The 19,260-nt window shown below is 32.9% G+C and overlaps 1 protein-coding gene across 2 annotated transcripts; it reads left to right on the top strand.

The window, feature by feature from the left end:
- The first annotated feature begins 838 nt into the window (after positions 1-838).
- On the top strand, positions 839-19,021 carry LOC130444085 (protein SCAI). Of its 2 annotated transcripts, none has more exons than XM_056779073.1 (9): positions 839-1,011; positions 3,626-3,808; positions 5,498-5,596; positions 7,886-8,140; positions 10,995-11,228; positions 13,484-13,671; positions 13,966-14,196; positions 16,611-16,781; positions 18,777-19,021. In XM_056779073.1, the coding sequence occupies exons 1-9, from the start codon at positions 914-916 to the stop codon at positions 19,019-19,021; spliced, it is 1,704 nt and encodes a 567-aa protein (XP_056635051.1). In that variant the 5' UTR covers positions 839-913. The 2 variants fall into 2 exon arrangements, with proteins under 2 accessions (XP_056635051.1, XP_056635048.1); XM_056779070.1 differs by having other exon boundaries at positions 16,611-16,802; positions 18,771-19,021.
- Positions 19,022-19,260: the final 239 nt, after the last annotated feature.

The following is a 19,260-nucleotide window of genomic DNA, read 5'->3' as shown; positions in this document are numbered from 1 at the left end:
AAAGAAAGAAAGAAAGAAAGAAGAAAAGAAAGAAAAAAAGATAGAAAGAAAGAAGGCATTATGATCATTAAAAAAAAAGATATTGTATGTGTTAGATGTGTGTTGTATGTGTTATTTTGATGACGATCTACAAATCACAAAAGAAATTCGGTATGCGTACCATGCAACCAGATTTAGATACCATCTAACAAAGTGAACTGAATGTATGCTAGTAAAACTTATTTTCAAAGCTATTTCTACAATTCGTAGATTATGAATTACAAACAGACGTTTCAAACGATGAATTCAAAACCAATAATTCCTATTTGGAAAATCGTGGGTTGTTTGTATTCTCATGCTGGAGGAATAATGATTTATAAATCAAATTTACGCTTAAAAATTTTTTTATAATTATGTATAGTGTGTGAAAATTGTTAATCAATATTTGAATAATTTAAAATATGATTCAAGGTAAGATTTTTTGTTTGACCGAGAATTGAAAAATAATGAGGGCTCATAGATTCGCTGGAACAAAAGTAAAATAATATTTTTTGGAAGATTTCCAACAATCAATTCAAAAACTGAACTCCACTATGTACTTTACTCCCCACATTTGCAATAGTTCTTAAACAAAACACACACGTCTTTTAACGAATTGCTTATGGCTACTTCATTTTTTTACCAGGACTATTTTATCCAAACCGCATATGTTTGTAGGTTCAATTATTGGATATATTATATTAATAACAATATTCAAAATATTGTTCCTAAAATAACAGTGCCCATCTTTAAGTTGTGCCAACACCGTCGCGGTGCTAGCGTCTAGGCATCATGTCTGCTGTTCGATATTTCACGAAAGTTCCGTCAAACTTACCATCTTTACAAGATTTTGATACATTATCAAATATGAAGCACTGAAAATCTCAATAAAAAAATGGTCGGTATGGCTAATATGGACGAACATGAAAGAAAAATTGTTACGGAATTTGTTCATTTACTGGAAAAATCTAAGCAACTGTTCAATGGTTTAAGGTAAGAGAAGTTTCATTAATTATATTATCATTCATTAATTTTCGTTGTTTGTAAATCAACGCTGAATATCATATAATACCAAAAATTAAAATGATACAACTACACTTGATTTTCATATCTCATTAATATATATGTACCACATGGTAATAAGGACATTTTTTCTAATGAAAATCAACTAGCAGAACGTGGAGTGTAAAGTGGAAATAATTGGATTAAACATTTCACGAATCTTATAACGACTATTCAAGTTACTTTTCTCGCAAAATAGATTTCTTAGGTTAAATTCGTACATACTTGAGTTCACCTTAAAATCCGATTTTCGGATGTCGGGTGATCCAATTAAAACTTCCACCTTCATATATTTTGAGTTCTGTTCCAGCTTAGAAAAAATTTCTGCTTTCATTGTCTATGCAACTCTTTAATTTTTTTAAGGTGAATTATTTGGGAAATACCAAATTCTTTCAGGATCGTTCGAATTTTTTAAGTTGAGAATCCAGGATAACTGCTTTTGGTTATAGATGAAGTGAAACATTGTATCTACTCCTATTGTTTTTATCATATCAAAAAAGTTTCAGTTGAAGGTGATAGATATTGTAGTTTGTAATTTTTTTAACAGATTGTCAGGCATTATTTTATTTTATTCTGCCTTTTTTAATATAAGTCAAAAGAATAAAACATAAAATTTGTTAAAGTTTTGACGTAATCTATATTTTTTTAAATAGGAAGCTAGTTTTTTTGCATTATTTGATGAAGATCGTTTTTCTGCATTAAAAAAATAGTTATTTGTGTATCAAATGTGTAAAGCATGAGAAAAAATATAGTAGGAGGCACATAAGGAAAAAAGGAGACAATTAACTTAACCTTAATACCAACTTCTAAATTAACTAAACAGACTGTAGAACCAAAAATTATTTTATACAGGAATTGTTCAAATTGTACCCCGTTCACTATCTATAAAGGGGAATAAGATCAGATGACCCAGGTAGCCATTCCTTTGATCCAAGTCTCCCAATTCACCTTTCTTCAAACTAGTTATCCAGAAACCTTTTAGAATCAATGTTGCACCATATTGTTTGGACCATATACTAGGATCCAAGTTTTCCCTATTATTTGGATGCAGATACAAAGATGTTCCAAATATTGCTCAGCTCAGCTGTTATATTACCTCGAAAGAAATAATGGTTGACCTGACGATTTCTACCCAAGTATCAATTTTTTGTGAGCGTTGTGTGTGTTTTGACTGAGTTTAGTGGGGATTTGCCCGAGCCCAGTACCGATAATTGTTTCGATTTACTGTACCACTTAAACCAAACGTTACCTCGTTTACTACACTATTATAAAATTTGGATCTTCATTACAATGATTCGTCAGAATTTCACAAAATTCCAAATGTCACTTTAATTCATCTCTTGAGAGTACATGAACTTGTATGGGTTTTTCTTTCCTTATAAACTTGAAACAACTAAAAAAATTGATGAAAACAAATGTTCCTACAAAATAACTTTAGGTTTTACTCCTTTCTTTCTTTCTTTCTTTACTACAAAATATTTTTCTGAGGTATTTCATTTCATTTGCTTCTATTTTCTTCCCTGCTTTTAATAAATGCTCAGAACTCACGTTCATAAGATTGAACTATCTTATTCTTGTGTCATTTCTATAATCGGACGTAGGCGAAACAGATAAAAGGAACCCAGAGTTTAATGGAAGATCGGAACATGTATGTTGAGAGACTTTCCATGGTATTAACTGTATACTGTTGGTGGTTGTCATTGCCTTTCACAGGTGGAACGCAGAATTTCCAATTACAGATGTTCCGGACTGTTGCAGGGGGCAAATTAAGGCTATGGTGGGTGCGACATCGTTGAAGTGTCATTTTTACAAATTGGTAATGGGTCTATACGGTGCTGTAATTTGTAAAACGCTAAAATAGAACTGTCCAGTCACTGTTGACAACCAGAAACACTTTCATAATAAAACATACGTGATCAACGATGCCATGAATATCGAAAAAACATTGCCTTTAGTGGTCACTTGAACATATTCGCCTTTATTGTTCATTACTAGTGCTCTAAAGTGTGATAACCAACTATTTGAGGCGCATGTCTAGTGATTACCTCTGATTCGCTCAGCTTCTGCCTTCGCTCTGAATTCCACGCAACAAATCTTTGTAGATCGTTTTCTTCATTAAAACAAGCGTATTTTTAACACAAATTTGTCTTTAAAGACGTATTGCATTTGACAGATGATTTCCTAGTAATTTACGCCAGATTTTACCACGACACGTTATCTGTAATGTAAGTTATTTATTTCCACCATACCACAACATATCAGAATAATAATTATTTTTATAGATGTTTCTAAATATAAAATGTATAAATGTTCCTGTGGAAACTGTACATCAACTCTCGATTTTGGTCCTTTGAAACCTTGTTTTTCTCAGGTTATTCTTTGGTTTTTAATGTTATGTCTCGCAAATCCTTGAGTTTTTAGCGTTTAGTTTTATATCATCCAATCATCATTATATAAAAATTATAGTATGCAATGATTAGTTAAAGTAAAAGAAGAAGGAATATAACGAAATCAAAAATCAGTTTACCAGCATTATGCTTTTTAGGGATTTACCACAATATGGGCATAAACAGTGGCAAGCATATTTTGGTAGAACTTTCGATATTTATACAAAATTATGGAAATTTCAGCAGCAGCACCGACAAATTTTAGATGCAAAATATAGTCTGAAACGATGGCAGATAGGAGAAATAGCATCTAAAATAGGACAATTATACTATCATTATTAGTAAGTTATCTTGATATATATTATTTAAAAAATAATATAATCAATAATATTCAAATATAATACCATAGATCGATACTTTTTTCATTAAGTGTACCAACTTCCAATATGAGGACAATAAAAATAATTTTCACAAAGATTATGTTTTGAATATCATCAAGATTTCAAAAGTCTTACATCTGGTTCCGGCTAAGCCTAAACTTATCCTAATTTAAAATTTGTGTATAGATAAAACTTACCCTAACTTATCCTACCTTAAAAATATTTGTATAAGTAAAAATCTGTATAGATAGAAACTAATTTAAAATTGGTGTATAAATAAAATAAATCCTAAGTCTAATATTAAAATTGTATAAATAAAAGATTAAAACAATGTATAAATAAAAAAGATAAAAATTTAAAAAGTTGTATAAATAAAAGGTTGATAAAATAAAAAAATAAATTAAGACTACACATTAAAAACCCCGTATATCAATCGCCACGCTTTCTTTCTTTTTCTTCTTTTACCTTTATAATTCCCGTAACAATGTTTATTACCCGCTCGTAACCTTCTTATCTCTAATGGCAACGATTATCATGCTTCTGCATTCTAGGGTGCCACTTCCTAATACCTTTTTTAGTTCATTTTGTTCTTGCCGATGGACTCGCCACTCCAGCACCACGTGACGTGGGTCCTCCGTCACACCGCAGCTGGAACATAGGTCATCTCGTGTTTTTTTATTCCATAAGTACATTTTCTGAAGGACCCATGCCCCATTAAAAATTATATGAAGAAGTAATTCGTTCTGCGGTGTGCGCACTTGTACCACTTTGTCACGTCCGGTATCAATGTCCTCGTCCACCCGGCCTTGCCATCCTCCCCTTGCCATTTGTCTAAACTGATTTCTCTTTCTTTTTCGTTTATTTTTTATCATGTGCCTATCAGCTTGGACTCTCTCATCCACTAATATATGTATGGTTTCGCACCCCCGATGGTCTGTAGCGCTATTGCGGATACTGTTCTGTACGCGCTAGAGACCCGAAGCAGCGGTTTCCGTTGTGCCGACGTGTACATGTTTTTATATTTTTGCATTTGCATGATTTTCACCCATACTGGTGCCCCGTATACGAGGGTGGAGTGGACAATCTCCAGCAACACCCTCCTCCTTTGATTAATCTAACTTAATCTAACCTAACCTAACCTAACCTAACCTAACCTAGCCTAACCTAATTTAACCTAACCCAACCACGTGCTTGGAAACACTGCCATCGAGCATATGGCCTGAATCACAATAGTCCGTATATAAACGGTCTATGAAATATCATATTTTTACATACGGTATGCCCAATATGACCTAGGTCTGATTTTATATATGGTCTGTAACATATATATACTATTCGTACTAAAAGGTGGTTATTGGAAGTACAACTACTTTGCTGCAATAATTACCTAATTAACGAAATTTGGAAAACATATAGCTACAATCTAATCTAATCAACTCCATTTGGCCATAGTAGAATTTTGTGTTGGTACTTTCAACATTTTATAAGAAACAAACGAGGAAACACAAAAACGACAAAAGGAATTTTTTTATTTCAATATTATTCTAAAATAGAAATGAATTTATTTATTTAATTATTTTTACTGTTCGTGTTGATTATTATTATTATTACACTTATTGTTTATATTTCATCTAAAATTCTATTTTTTAGCTTAAGAACTAGTGAAACCAATTACTTGAATGAGGCATATTCGTTTTATGCCGCAATACGAGGTCGTGCATATTATTCAAGAGCAGCTAAAGAAGATAGGTAAGTTTTTTGTCTGGATTGATAAACTAATAAATACGGAATAAAGTCTGAAGACATATCTTTTCATTGCATAATTATTTGCAATAGCTATTTTCTGAACAATTCTATTCTATTAAGAACATAGCTAAAGAATGTTCACTTTTTCGATGCTTCAGATCCCATAAAAAACTTGGTGATATATAAAAACAAACACCCAGTAAATATCGTTAGTTTTCGATAATATTTCTGTACTTTAGAACTAGATGAACGAACATCCAATTTTCGTAGAATTACGCTTTCCAGTTTGTTCAGACTCTATCAAACCTTTTCGAAAATTTTTATTTTGAAATATATCAATAATTCTAAGAATTTCTTTAATTCCTTATTATTTAGACATTTTGATATATTAATGCATCTAAATGTTTTTGATTTTAGGTCTCTTCTGTTTTAAAATTAGTTTTTCTGAATAATTTTTAAAAGAAAGATAAATTTTGAATAACCACCCAACCTGACGAACTTGCAGAGCTCTTCAAAACACTTGACTTTAAACATGACGACTCTAATAATAAAACGTAGTGCATGCTATGGGACGAGGTGACAGCAAGGGAAGTCATAAAGACTTCAGGAGTTAATGGGAAGTACAACTAATAAGCTAACTGTATTGTCAGATAACATTAGTGGCCAAAACCGGAACATGAATATACATTTGAATCCTAACCTCACCGAAATCGATCACAAATATCTTTTGGTTGGCCATACACATATGGAAATCGAAGAACAACAAAGTACAAAGGAGAAAATTCCCCACTAAGTATCTGAATACATAGGTTAGGTGAATTTATAGCTAAAAATTCATCGTACAAAGAATGAATGTGAAAGACTTGATTATTTTTCTCTGAACTCATTCTATATTTCAAGGAAATTGAACATTTCTAACGAGCCCTTTTTGAAATCAGCAACTGTCAACTAGCTTCAACTACGGAAAGGAAGATATTTTATAAAACCAGTTTTGAAAAAGATTTGAAATGTGTTAATCTGGCACGATAAAAAGGATCTATTTCCATGCCGTCACCTATCCATCCCATACAAATAACAATAAAGAAAATTAGTATCAATAAATGATCTCATGAAACAACTTCCACTAGGAACAAGATGAGTATAAGCTATACTTCCAATCAATAAAATATTGTGATAATATACCTGGTGTGAAAATAAGTACAGTCGAAGTATCTTTTCCTGTCAGTTTATAACTCCTTACTATGTTTAGGTCATCTTCCACCTATTTTAATCATTTTGTCCTAGGTATACCGCATCTTTTTCTACCTCCAGGAACCTATTGCATCGTATTCAATGCTATAGATTTTGTTCCTTCTTTCCATACATACCCTAATCACTTAACTCGCTGAGCTTCGATTTTTTTACAATAACACGTTTACACTTTGCGACGAATAGCATCAGTCAACTTACTTAATAGCGACACTTTGTACAATTTTGATAATGCAGTAGAGCAGTAACTAGGCGTATGCGAAATGGGCATATATTTAGAATACCGCATGAAAACCGTTTTTCAGTATCAGCCTCGTTGCTACGTCTTCAATCACATGTTTACATATATTTTAATGTTTTTCTTAGTTATTTATATGATTTCTATTCGTCTCTCACGTTCTTAATTTATTTAAATACTATACACTACACTTAACTAACCTAAATAATTTATTTAAATTCTTCGTTCCGTTCACTACGACTATTTATTATAAACTGAACTCAACTGTGCTACAGCCTCATTGCTGTGTCATCAATATCACTTGTTTATATATAAAAATTACAATATATATATATATATATATATATATATATATATATATATATATATTGTAATTTTTATTTATTTATATGATTTCTATTAGTGGGATTAATTAATAAACACTGCCTCTTACGTTCTTAATTTATCTAATTACACTACACTTATCTAATTTATATAATTCAATTATCACTATCATTTAACTAACTTAAATAATTTATTTAAATTCTTCGATTACTTTGCTAATTCATTCTGTTCAGTACAACTATTTATTACAAACTCAACTGCGCTACACAAACTCCAAAACTCCCAAAAGAATTCCAGAAGTTTTAGAAAAATGTAAACAAATGTAAATAAACCGCTTCCTATAAAAACAAAGATCAAACGAATTCCATCAGAAGAGGCGCCTTCGCCTAATTTTAGAATTCTACTTTATCTAAGCAGGACCGGCTCCAGGGCGGAGATGAGATCGTAACAATATTATAAGAGATATGATTTCTATATTTCAGGTCCGAGCTGATGGTGAAAAAATTGCGATATTATGCGCGATTCATAGTCGTATGCCTTCTTCTGAGACGTATGAAGTTAGTTAGAGAATTAATAGTAGAATTAGATAGACATATCGCCGATTACTCGAGCACGTATGAACCTGATGACCAAATCGAATGGAGTTTGGTTCTTGATGAAATTAAAGGTTTTATACAATCTGACTCTCTTGTGCAAGTCTTACACGCTGACACGAATCCAATCGTTCTTTCACACAGGTAAGAAGATTATAAAAAAATAATAACTGTTTTTTTTCGGGAAAAAATATGGATTTTCCAAATACTTCTTGTGGGACGCTACTTTCAAAACATTTTTATCGAGCCCAATCGAAACCACTCAGATCATGTAATATCACAAATGTTTTTTATGGAACATTTCTGCGTCAATTAGCATTTCAAATTTTAAGTATCACAACATGTGACCTTAAGTTATTGAAATATCATCATAACTGTCAAATAATTGCGCTGCCAAAAAGATTATGAATTAATTCTATCGAAATATACCCCAGCCAAATCATGCAATACTAATACACGTTTATTGTCTTGGGTTGTTTACTAATTTACCCGTTTTATCAAAAAACAAAAACATCATATCATTTTATCACATGATCCGCGCTTTTTTTTAAATAAAACACTCGATTGCATAAAAACTTTAATAATGTTACATAAATACGCAAAAATTAACAGTTATGGGCCTACCAATTCTTTTCCACTCCAATTGTTATGATTCATAAACGTGCCAAGCGAGGAGAAAGTGTATTTCTATTATTTAAGGTGTTGGGTAAAAGAAGAAGTAAGAGAAGTAGCGTAGTTGCCAGTCTTCATATTTTGTTTAATCAACTACCTTTGACGTCTGGACTAATATCACTAGTTTACGTTTAACCATTCCAAAAGTAAAACTGGGAAGCCGACTTTTGAATAGCTATATTCCAAATACACAAAATGTGATTTCTAGGTTACTTCAAAATATCCAACCATTTCCCTTCGTCAAAAGCTGTATCGACATGTACTTTATTTCTGATTACTTTCCATACACAAAAAAATGAGTTTCTCATAATAATTTATAGTTATGTGCGAATATTTTCCTTATTTTAATATAAACTGTAATTCATAAAAAAGCTTTTTCAATGAAAGCGCAAAATTTGAATTGCGTGCCATGTTTGACAGTCATAATGTCACATGATTATGACGTAACAGATCGAAAGTTGACAGTTGGAAGTTAGTAAACATGGAGCGGTAAGCGGTACACAGAATGAAAGCCAGCATGACGCGATCTTAACGTCAAAGATAGTTCAACTTATTTAGAAACTATAATAACGTACACAATTATCACGGTTGTACGCTCTCTTGACGTCGAAGTTAATCAACTTTCTACTTTTTACACGCTGATCGTCAATAAACGTTCAAAAAATTACCCCAATTTTTTAGTGTAATTTTTAGTTCCACATACCTTAAATAATGACTTCTCTGAGTGATAGGCTGACAGAATTTGTACGTGCTCATGAGTGTTTATATAACAAACAGTCGGCTGGATACAAGAAAAATAAAATTTGGCAGAATATAGAGAATCATTTTCCCATTTGAAAATCCCATGACAAAAACTATCGATTAACTTCCTGATTTAATCGGCAATCAGATTTTCTTATTGAATGTTTTGTTAAGTCTCTGCTCAATAAGTTGAAAAGTTGATCCTATAAACTCAGATTCATTCATCTATTCATCTATGTTTAAAAAATTCGTCTAAATCTATTTCGTTCATTTTAAAATATGTTGTAGTAAAGTAACTGTAAATATTTTTATTCAAATTAAGGGGTCTCATAAACAAAAGCCGGCGCCGTGTCAAATATCGCTTTGTATATACATATTATACACATATTATATTATAAATAATTCAAAACTGTTGATCGCAGTTAAATTTTATTTTACATGCACAATTAAGGTTATGTTTATTAGCGAACCAGCGTCACGTTCGCGTTCATTCTGTACACTGCTCTACACTGAAGAGCTACGCTTTCTTATTGCCGAAAATTATTATCAAAATGGTAAAAGTTCAATTGCCACTATTTATAAAGTGCGTCCAATGTTCGGTCGAAATAATGTGCCTAATTCAACTATTGTGAAAAGAATAATCAAGGAACTACTGGTTCGGTTCGGATCGTAGAAAAAATCCATGAATGATTCATCAGAAAGCAATGCATCTACAACGGTCACTGTTGGACCGTTTTCCTTCAAAAACAAAGAAGGTAACGCAGTAACGGTAAATGGTGAACGTTATCGTGCTATGGTAACACAGTTTCTTATGCCTCATTTGGATTGATCTTGACGACATGTGGTTTTAGCAGAACGCTACCACGTGTCATAAGATCTTACACGAGATTGCACCTAGTCGTATAATTTCCCGATTTTGTGACCAGATTTGGCCTCCACGCTCTTGCGATTAAACTCTTCTAGACTTCTGGCTGTGGGGTTATCTGGTTTATGTCAATATGTGGCGTAGTTTCCAAATTTCGTTAACTAAAAAGTTTCACCTCTAGATATTAGTTTCTTTCTTTTGAATTTTATTCATATATTTAGTTTTGTGGACGTAATGTTCGTAGTTCATGCTGGATTTGAGCTTTTTCCGGAAATTCTTACTGATAACAGGTTAAAACATACATTTTGAGGATTTGTGAGTTTGAGTTGTGATTATTTCTTTGATGAAAAGAGTCATTCTCGAGAACACGTCTAGTTCTATCTATTCAGTCTAGTTTTTCTAGTTTTTGAAAAAGGTAAAAATAATGACATTTAGACCTATTTCTGTCTTCTTCAGAATCAAGACGATTAATCAATAAAAACACATAAGCAGTGAAAGAGGTGAAAAGTTGGAGAATTTTATTTTATTTATTAGTGTCTTTTCTCTAATAATTCATCAATACAGATGATGAGATTCTAGCCTATCTGTTATTTTCCTCCAATCATCAAATGTTTGTGACACTATTTGCATGCTAATCCCTATCAGTCTCCAATGATTTCTGAAGAGCTCAAGATCTCAATAATCTTAATATCACAATATACGAATATGTATATGTTTTAGATTGAGTCCTTTAACAACACCGCCTGTAGAAAAGTCGCAATATATGAGTTTAACTCTTCAAGAGATATTGATAATAGGTAGCGCTTCTGAGCAAGTAAAGTTTTCTGAATTAACAATGGATATGTTCCGCATGATTCAAACTCTGGAAAGAGAACCTCAGGAAGATTTTAATCATATTTACGATGCGTCTCCAGCACCAGGAAGAGTTCCTTATGGAATTAATCCGCCGAAAGGGTGAGTACAGACTACAGAGAATATCTTGAAAAATGTGTTTGTAATTATATGCGAAATACGCATCTGCGACTGCTGTTATCTCTTAGTTCGGTGGAGTTTTCCAGATAAGAATTATCTCGTGACATCCAAAAGTGAAAAGGATCGAATCTGGCAAATATGGTGAATTTTGTAATAGTTTGAATTTTTTTCCACAATTCCACAATTTCCACAATCAGTTGATCTAAAATACCTACTTATAATTGCTATAATACACGAAAGAAATAAATATCGACACAGTGAAGACATCAAAAGCAAAGAAAACATCAGAACAAGAATTTCGCTTAATGAATATCTAGACATAACAGAAGAAAAGAAAATAGACCCGGAATTGGGAAACAGAAAAGATATACTTTTATGAATAAAACCATAAATGAGAAATAAATAATGTAATAAATATCCCTACAAGAATATTTGCAATAGAAAATTGGATAATTCAAAAAAAAACGCGAAACTAATATAAAGTCAATTGAATTGGACCATTTGGAAAAAGGTAAAATCAGTGTACCTTCTTTCATACAATGTAACTGTGTTGTGTGGTGGCAGTATGAGGAGGGTCCCAGAAGCACCTGGCCTGACCTAGAATTGCTTGAAAAATACCACTGTATTAGAATGATACAATCTATACAGCACAAATTTGAAGACGCTACACTGTTTAGTATTTGTTTGGCAGCTATCAATATTTGGTCATCGTTATGTAATACAATACTTGAAAGGTCTTAGCTCAACCACTATAAAAACTGAACTACGTTCTATTCTGGGTGAGACTACTCCTCTGTTATCAGCAGTAAAATGTTGGGTAACAGAGTTTAAACCAGTCCGTACGACGTGCGAAGACCAGCATCTCAGTGGTCGACCAAAGTGTTTGGCAATGTTTCACAGAAATAAAGCGAAATGGAAGGAACGATTCAAAGAAGGCAAGTCAAGGCAAGATCATGGCGTCAGTTTTTTGGGAGGCGCATGGGATAATTTCCATTGGAAAAGGAAAAACTATCAACGGCGAGTATTATGCGGTGACTAATCCATAAATGTTGAATAAAATCCACAAAGCGGTACTATATGATCGTCGATTGAAAATGCGCGAGCTAGCAGACATAGTAGGCATTTCAAAAAGTGCGGTATACCGCATATTAACTGAAAATTTGGACATTCGTCTCATGCGATAAGTTTGCGTTATTTGTTAAAACTCTTCTGGCAAACAAATGCTGGTGCTCCATTCTACGTTGCTCTAATGGAGCGGTGGTGACATGTCCAGTTATTCCGAAAAGATAGTCGACCATTTGCTTAGAAGTGCCTCGTCCAAAATCGACTGTTGTGCCAGAAAGCATGGATACCGTGCGTAAACTGATATTGCAAGATCTTCATGTGACTAGCAGTGACATTGAGGCATACATTAAATATTGCATGAATATTTGGCAGTCGAAAAGATTTGGTCGCGTTAGGTACTGCACAATTTGGAATTCTCTACAAAAAAAAGCTCGTGTCGATTGGTGCAAAGAAATGCTGAAAAAAATCAACCACGGTGCTTTAGAAGACTTCTAAACCACAATCGACAGTATAGGCCCTTTAAGACTAGCCAAATCCAACAAAAGTTATTCGCGCAAGAAGCACTTTGGAGCAAATTGTCGCCTGTTTTATAACTGGACTTCTCGCAACCATTCCATTAGAACAAAGTAGAACGATAAACTCCCAATAGTACATCAGCATTTGTTTGCCAGAAATCTTCAAAATTTATTCTCCACCACGACAATGCGAGCTCTCACGAATCAGTCCAAACAAAAACATATTTGATCAGTCACAACATCGAATTTATGGGACATCCGACGTACAATGCTTGTTTGGCACCAAGTTTTAATTTTTCTAAAAAGTATCCACTTGACAGATTGACTTGTAATCGCAGCTGTAGTAGCATGTGTTTTGAGCAGGTGTCGCAAAATGAACTACCATACCAAGTCGTCGATCTTTTGTAGCATCCTTAGCCTTAGTAAATATCATAGTGTCTTCTTTTTCATAACACCAGCTTCCCTGAAGCAATGAACCTGGAAATCGGCGACTTATTTTCATATTTTTGTTTTGTACAGTTTTATCTTTAGTTTGATATAAAAAAATGTTTGAATGAAAATTAGGATAATAAATTTCTTCAGTTTCTTATTTCTTAGACCTTTTAATGCATTAGGATAATATTGTAAAAAATTCTTTATTGATTTTATTTATTTCAGTTACATTGAAAATGGTGATAGGCCCTCAAGAAGAGAAAATCCTCATAAATATTTACTGTACAAACCCACTTTAAGTCACGTCTTAGTATTCTTAGCTAGTGGTTTCAAAGAACTACCAACCAATGGTGCTCTGTTACTATATTTATCGGCTGATGGTTGTTTTTCGACTACAAAACATCCTGAAGACAGTAAGTAACAAATGTTTTTTCAGTAAACCTAAGACAATGTTTCATACAGTAACGTTGAATAAATGTTTTTCAAATAATTCAGGCAGGCAAATATTCATAATTGGATATGGCTTTATTGTTTATCCAAATATTCTCCATTAAGATCAATACACTTTTGTATTTCCATGATTTCCGAAGTTACACTAATTTTTGTATCTACGCTACGCTCCCTTGATTTTTCCCAGATTAGTCCTCGTTAATATTAGTGTGATATTATGATTTATAATTTATTTTCAACATACATATCTTTTCCAGTGGGTTATGATCTTGGTGGTGTTCTAACTAGTAGCCGAAGAGACGGAGATCACAAAAAACAAAAAGAAGCTCACTGCCTTTATCCTGGTGATTTATATCCATTCACAAGGAGACCTCTATTTGTTATAGTAGATTCAGACAATAGTTTCGTTTTTCAACACATTCCCAGATATTTTGGACAGCCATTGGTTACGTTAATGTCGCCACAAGATACACCTCCAGCTTTCCAAGGTAATGTTAATTGTGTTAAGTGTAACTTTCTATATTACATTTTTTGTATGAGAAATATGGCGATATTTTATTTATATTCATCGTATGAATCTAACGGTTTCTACTCAGCCATCCCGCTTTATAAGCGGGGTGTCTAAGACATATTCAGGTATAAGACTAACTATTCAATATCCATAAAGACCATTATGTACCCATTCCAGGTCCCAGGCTCCTAAAACTTGCAAAAAAAGAAAGTTCTGTTTTTCCAAGAGAAATAAATAGTTTGTTGTGACTTTTACATTAATATTTTATACACTATAGCGTATTGTAATGTTTTTCTGATTTATTTATACTATTTCTATCGTTGGGAATTCATAAATACTGTCTTGTACTCATTTAATTTATTTAAACACTTTATCAAAATTAACTTATCACTAATACTCAACTAACTTATATGATTTATTTAAATTCACTGGTTACTTTTCTATGTTGTACCATTCATTACGATTTTTAATTAATTCCGCTAAACAAACTCCTTTATATACCCAAAAAGAATTTCACAAAAATTCTAGAAAATAAACAAGTAAAACAAATAAATAAAAAGACTTTTCTAGAAATTAGAAAAAAAACAGCATAAATAACTCTCTGCTGTTTATAAAAAGCATATCAAACGTTCCGCAAATTCGACAACTTTTAGAATTCCATAATAACCGGACAAGAACGGCTTCACGTCCCATGTCATGGACTTGTTCGTAACAGTATTTATATGTTATGTATTTATGATATGTTATAATGGCGCTTCATGAAGGTTTCAATTAATTTTTGAAACTTCAAGAATTGTTTGTGTCTTTATTGGCAAGACTATGACATCTGTTACAACTGCCGATGTCAACCTTATCAACGTTCGGAATGATCTCGAATATAACTTGATTTGTGCCGTTCGACAAATGGTGCTCACATTGAGCACTTATAAACTGTTTGAGTTGTTCTTTCATTAGGTATATCATTCATATTGTTAGTTTCGGCCATATTTCTGAGGTCATCTGTCATAATTTCACGTAATTATGAAACATTTTAATACTTATACTGAAAACTGTATTCCTTGTTGTGGAGAAAACGAATAAAAAAGTTGTCGAAATCTCGGCGTGTTAGCAATCATTATATATTAACAAAAATCTTGATCTATAAAATGAAGTTTATTGACAATTCTCATAATAATTGGTTTATGAAATGAGAAATATGGTTCATAAAGAAAAGTATCAATTTAGTGAGCACTCAATTTTGCAAATGTAAGGGAAAAACCACATTTTGATTAATTTTTTCCTAATAATGCCCAAAATTTATTTCGTCTCGGCACATCTACAGTTATACAGGAACTAAATGCAAAAAACCCAACCTTGCTACATGCTTCCTGTGAAGAGATATCGCTGCTACAGACGGAAACCGACGAAAAGATACGTAAAAATTACTCTCTAAGTGCTCCGTCCGCGTTATTGGTTTTCTACTTTTAAAAGTGAACAAGAATAATGCTGAATATTATAATAATCATTATAATAAAATCAGTACTCTTGTACTTAAGGGTGGTTGATTAAAAGTACCTGAGATAGCTAATGACGTAAATATTTCAACCGGATGATTATGCAATATTTTGTCTAGAAGTTTACATAAAAAAAACTATCTTGTTTGGTTGGTTCCACAGTCGTTTAAAGCTGATCAAAAGCTCTCTAGCATCAAGAGCTCACACAAATGTTTAGATATATTCAAATGCAATCCATGTGAAGTTTTCGGTCGATAAGTGAAAGCAGATAAAACTTGGGTACATCATTATAATCCAGAATCAAAAATACAGTTGACTTTGTTCGAGAATCGTGCTCCCAAGAAATCAAAAAATCGTGCCCAGGTCATAGTCACATGTCCATAATGTTTCGGGGCTCAAAAGACGTTTTATTTATTGTGTATTTAAAAAAATAAAAAGCGATAACTAGCCGATTTTCTGGCACGTTCTGATACCGCATAAAAAACCACTTCTTCGAACAGAGTTTTATTCCATATACAGAAAAATTCTGGCTCATTCGTCCGCTGTTATTAGAGAGAAATTAGCCGCACTGCAATACGATTTATCGCCTAATTACAGAAACAGATACAAATTTTATTTCTTAATGTTTTTTTGTTTAAAACATATTCAATTGTTTCTTACTTATGACGGTACATAAAAACAACGGAAATATACAGGGAACGTTCAAATTGTAAACGAGAAGTATTTTAGATTCCAACTCTTTTATGCAAATATTATGAAAGTCGAAGAAGATTTTTGTTTAGCAGCAATGACTTATTTCGTTATATAGCTTTACATATTTTATTAGTCCTTATTCTTAATATGATTAAGGATTTGTTAATTAATTCGTATCAACTGACAAATATATCCTATTTCTTAGATCAACAGCACAATGGTTCTCTATTTACACTGTTCCTTCATTCACCTTTGACAGCCTTCTGTTATTGCTGTAATTTGACAACCATTCCAATTCACCATTGGGAAAGATGTCAAAGTTTCGTTGATAGATTCGTAACGGAGGCTTCTCGACTTTTCACTAGATCTCGAGTCGGTACGTATATGTTTATTTTTCATATTCTTCCATCCTCTTATCCTTCGAAATTGTAATTGAACGTTATTATTGCTACGTGAGTTTATTACTTGTTGAAGAATACAATAATAAAAACCCATTGAATTCTAGCAACATCAAATTTATATTATCTCATTTTCTCTGGATGCTTCAAAAAATGTTACGAAAGAATTTGGATATTTTTCGATTTCCTTTTGATTTAGATAAAGATAATTTAGGTACTACCAAAACAACATAAACGAATAATCATTAGATACTTTTTTTAACTGGTAATAGAAAAAAATAACATTAATATTGGATCATTTCACGGAAAGAATGAACTGGGCGGCACAGCGCCAATAAGACTTGTCGCAGGCGCCTCCCTATTAACAAGTTGATCAAAAGTTTGTGGTTCAGAAGTTTATCATATTGTTACCCACAAACTTAACTACAGAAAAGTGTGTGCAAGATGGAAGTAAATTGAAGCATATGGTACACTCTTCAACTTCTCAAAGCAATCATCGAACTTTTCAATAAATGCTTGGAAGAAAGAATCAACCCCACAAGTATGGAACAATGCTACTGTGATTATTCCGCACCCGAATGGCAGCATCACAAATCTAAAGAATTATTGACCGATAAGCCTGCTGACACATCTATATAAATTGTTCACCAGTATCATTACTGACTAACACAATTGACCTATATCATCGTAGAGAACAAGGAGTCTTCAGAGCTGGATTATGGAACAAAAGATATTCGTTTAGTATGAAAAAGAATTTGACTCCATAAACCACCATTAATTGCTTGAAGCTATTGCCGTCTAGACCACCGCTATATTTCTATATTATGGCGTATAGATCAGTATACAACAAGAAAGGTTTAAATTCATGCAGAGACAGATCTGTTCAGTATCGGAAAGGGCGTTAGAAAAGGTGACAAAAATTTTACAACAAATAAAGGTTTAAAAAGACCTAACTAGACAGTAAGGGAATAAACTTGAGTGATGTGAAGAGCTCATACTGAATAAACGAGGTAAATAAAATGCTCCCATATCTACAGCTTCCCAAAGAGTAAAAAATACAAACATTGCCAAAATCCAATTTAAGACAAATCGTAACCTAATATTAGAAAGAAAAGAAATAAGTAACATCCTACAAATAACTAGTAGGACTTTAAAACCGAATGGAAAAAGTCAATCAAACCTATGAACTAAACAGGATAGGACTGACTCGAGCTGCATTTGGTAAGCTGAGCTTGTATTCATGTCAGATATACCGACACACTAAGTGTTTAACCAGTACGTTCCTTCGGTATTGATTATGGCTCGGAAACATAAATATTAACACAAAAAATAGAGAGGTCTATGTTAGGAGTGACAATACGAGATAAAATCCGAAGCAAACAACTGCATAGGAAAACAAAAGTGACGGATGTAATAAATAGAGCATACTAGAATGAGGACGATCATTTGAGAAGGATATCTTCCAACTGGATCCAAAATGGCAAAAACCGAGCAAAATGGTTTAAGTTAGCAGCAGTGATTGCTGAATGATGATACATTGGGAGAATAATTACTACAAAAATTCACTAACCTCCTGGACTGTTCTATGGAGGGTAGAGGTACGTATATGAAAAATTGTTCGTCGAAATGTGTTGAATAGAGGTGGCGCCACATTCGCATCAGGGTAAATTTTATAATAATTATTTTAGGTCATACTTACTATATTATTTTGTACAACAAAAGTCGTTTTCTTAATAATGAACTGTTTGAGTCAAAAATGATATTAAATTTGTTAACTCGGCATACCTCAATTCATCTACATTTGTTACATTCATACCATATCCTTCGTCAAGACCAGCTCATTTTGGACGGGTTTTATTTATCGTATACAACTGAACACTTTTTGAACTTATCTTCCAAATGAATTATTTCTTCATTTAGATACTAAAATAGTTGAATAGTTATTTTGTATTTGTGTTTGTTTGTTATTCTAGAATCCTCATATCTTCAATTTTTTGGTGACGATTTTCTTCGTTTATTGTTGTTGCGATATGTATTCTGCGACGTAGTGCTACATCTTCACAGAGCGTTTAAAGGTCGTCAGTACCGTCCGAGATGTCAACCTCCACTACCCGAAGCAGACTTATTAGAACATCCATCATTACAGCACCTCGTACTGGATCTCGCGGCACACCTTGAAGTGCGAACTCACTTCATGGAAAGTCATGAGGTCGAATGATCCAGGGCGTCGTCCTCATGGCCATGTGTGGGGTTTAATAAAAACTCGACATCATCTTCACGGCATATCCATGAGGATGGATGCGAAGCAAGAGATAGGTCGTTCATTCGTATAGTAATGCTAATTGCCTTCGCCATAGTGTTTTTGCTTACAAACACGCGTTTTTTGTGGATGATTATAAGAGCTTTACAATTTTTTTGGACTCTTTATACATTATGCGGCAGATTAGTTTGCAAGTA

This window comes from Diorhabda sublineata, chromosome 5, assembly GCF_026230105.1.
Source record: "Diorhabda sublineata isolate icDioSubl1.1 chromosome 5, icDioSubl1.1, whole genome shotgun sequence".
In the NCBI taxonomy this organism is placed as follows: domain Eukaryota; kingdom Metazoa; phylum Arthropoda; class Insecta; order Coleoptera; family Chrysomelidae; genus Diorhabda; species Diorhabda sublineata.
Note: the sequence above shows the minus strand (reverse complement) of the source record. Positions and strands in the feature narration are given on the sequence as shown.

Excerpts from the sequence above, each read along its gene's own strand:
- LOC130444085 (XM_056779070.1), top strand. The coding sequence starts at position 914 with ATGGTCGGTATGGCTAATATGGACGAACATGAAAGAAAAATTGTTACG. Across the intron at positions 5,597-7,885 it reads AGAGCAGCTAAAGAAGATAG|GTCCGAGCTGATGGTGAAAA; the intron begins GTAAGTTTTTTG and ends TCTATATTTCAG. Across the intron at positions 11,229-13,483 it reads GGAATTAATCCGCCGAAAGG|TTACATTGAAAATGGTGATA; the intron begins GTGAGTACAGAC and ends TATTTATTTCAG.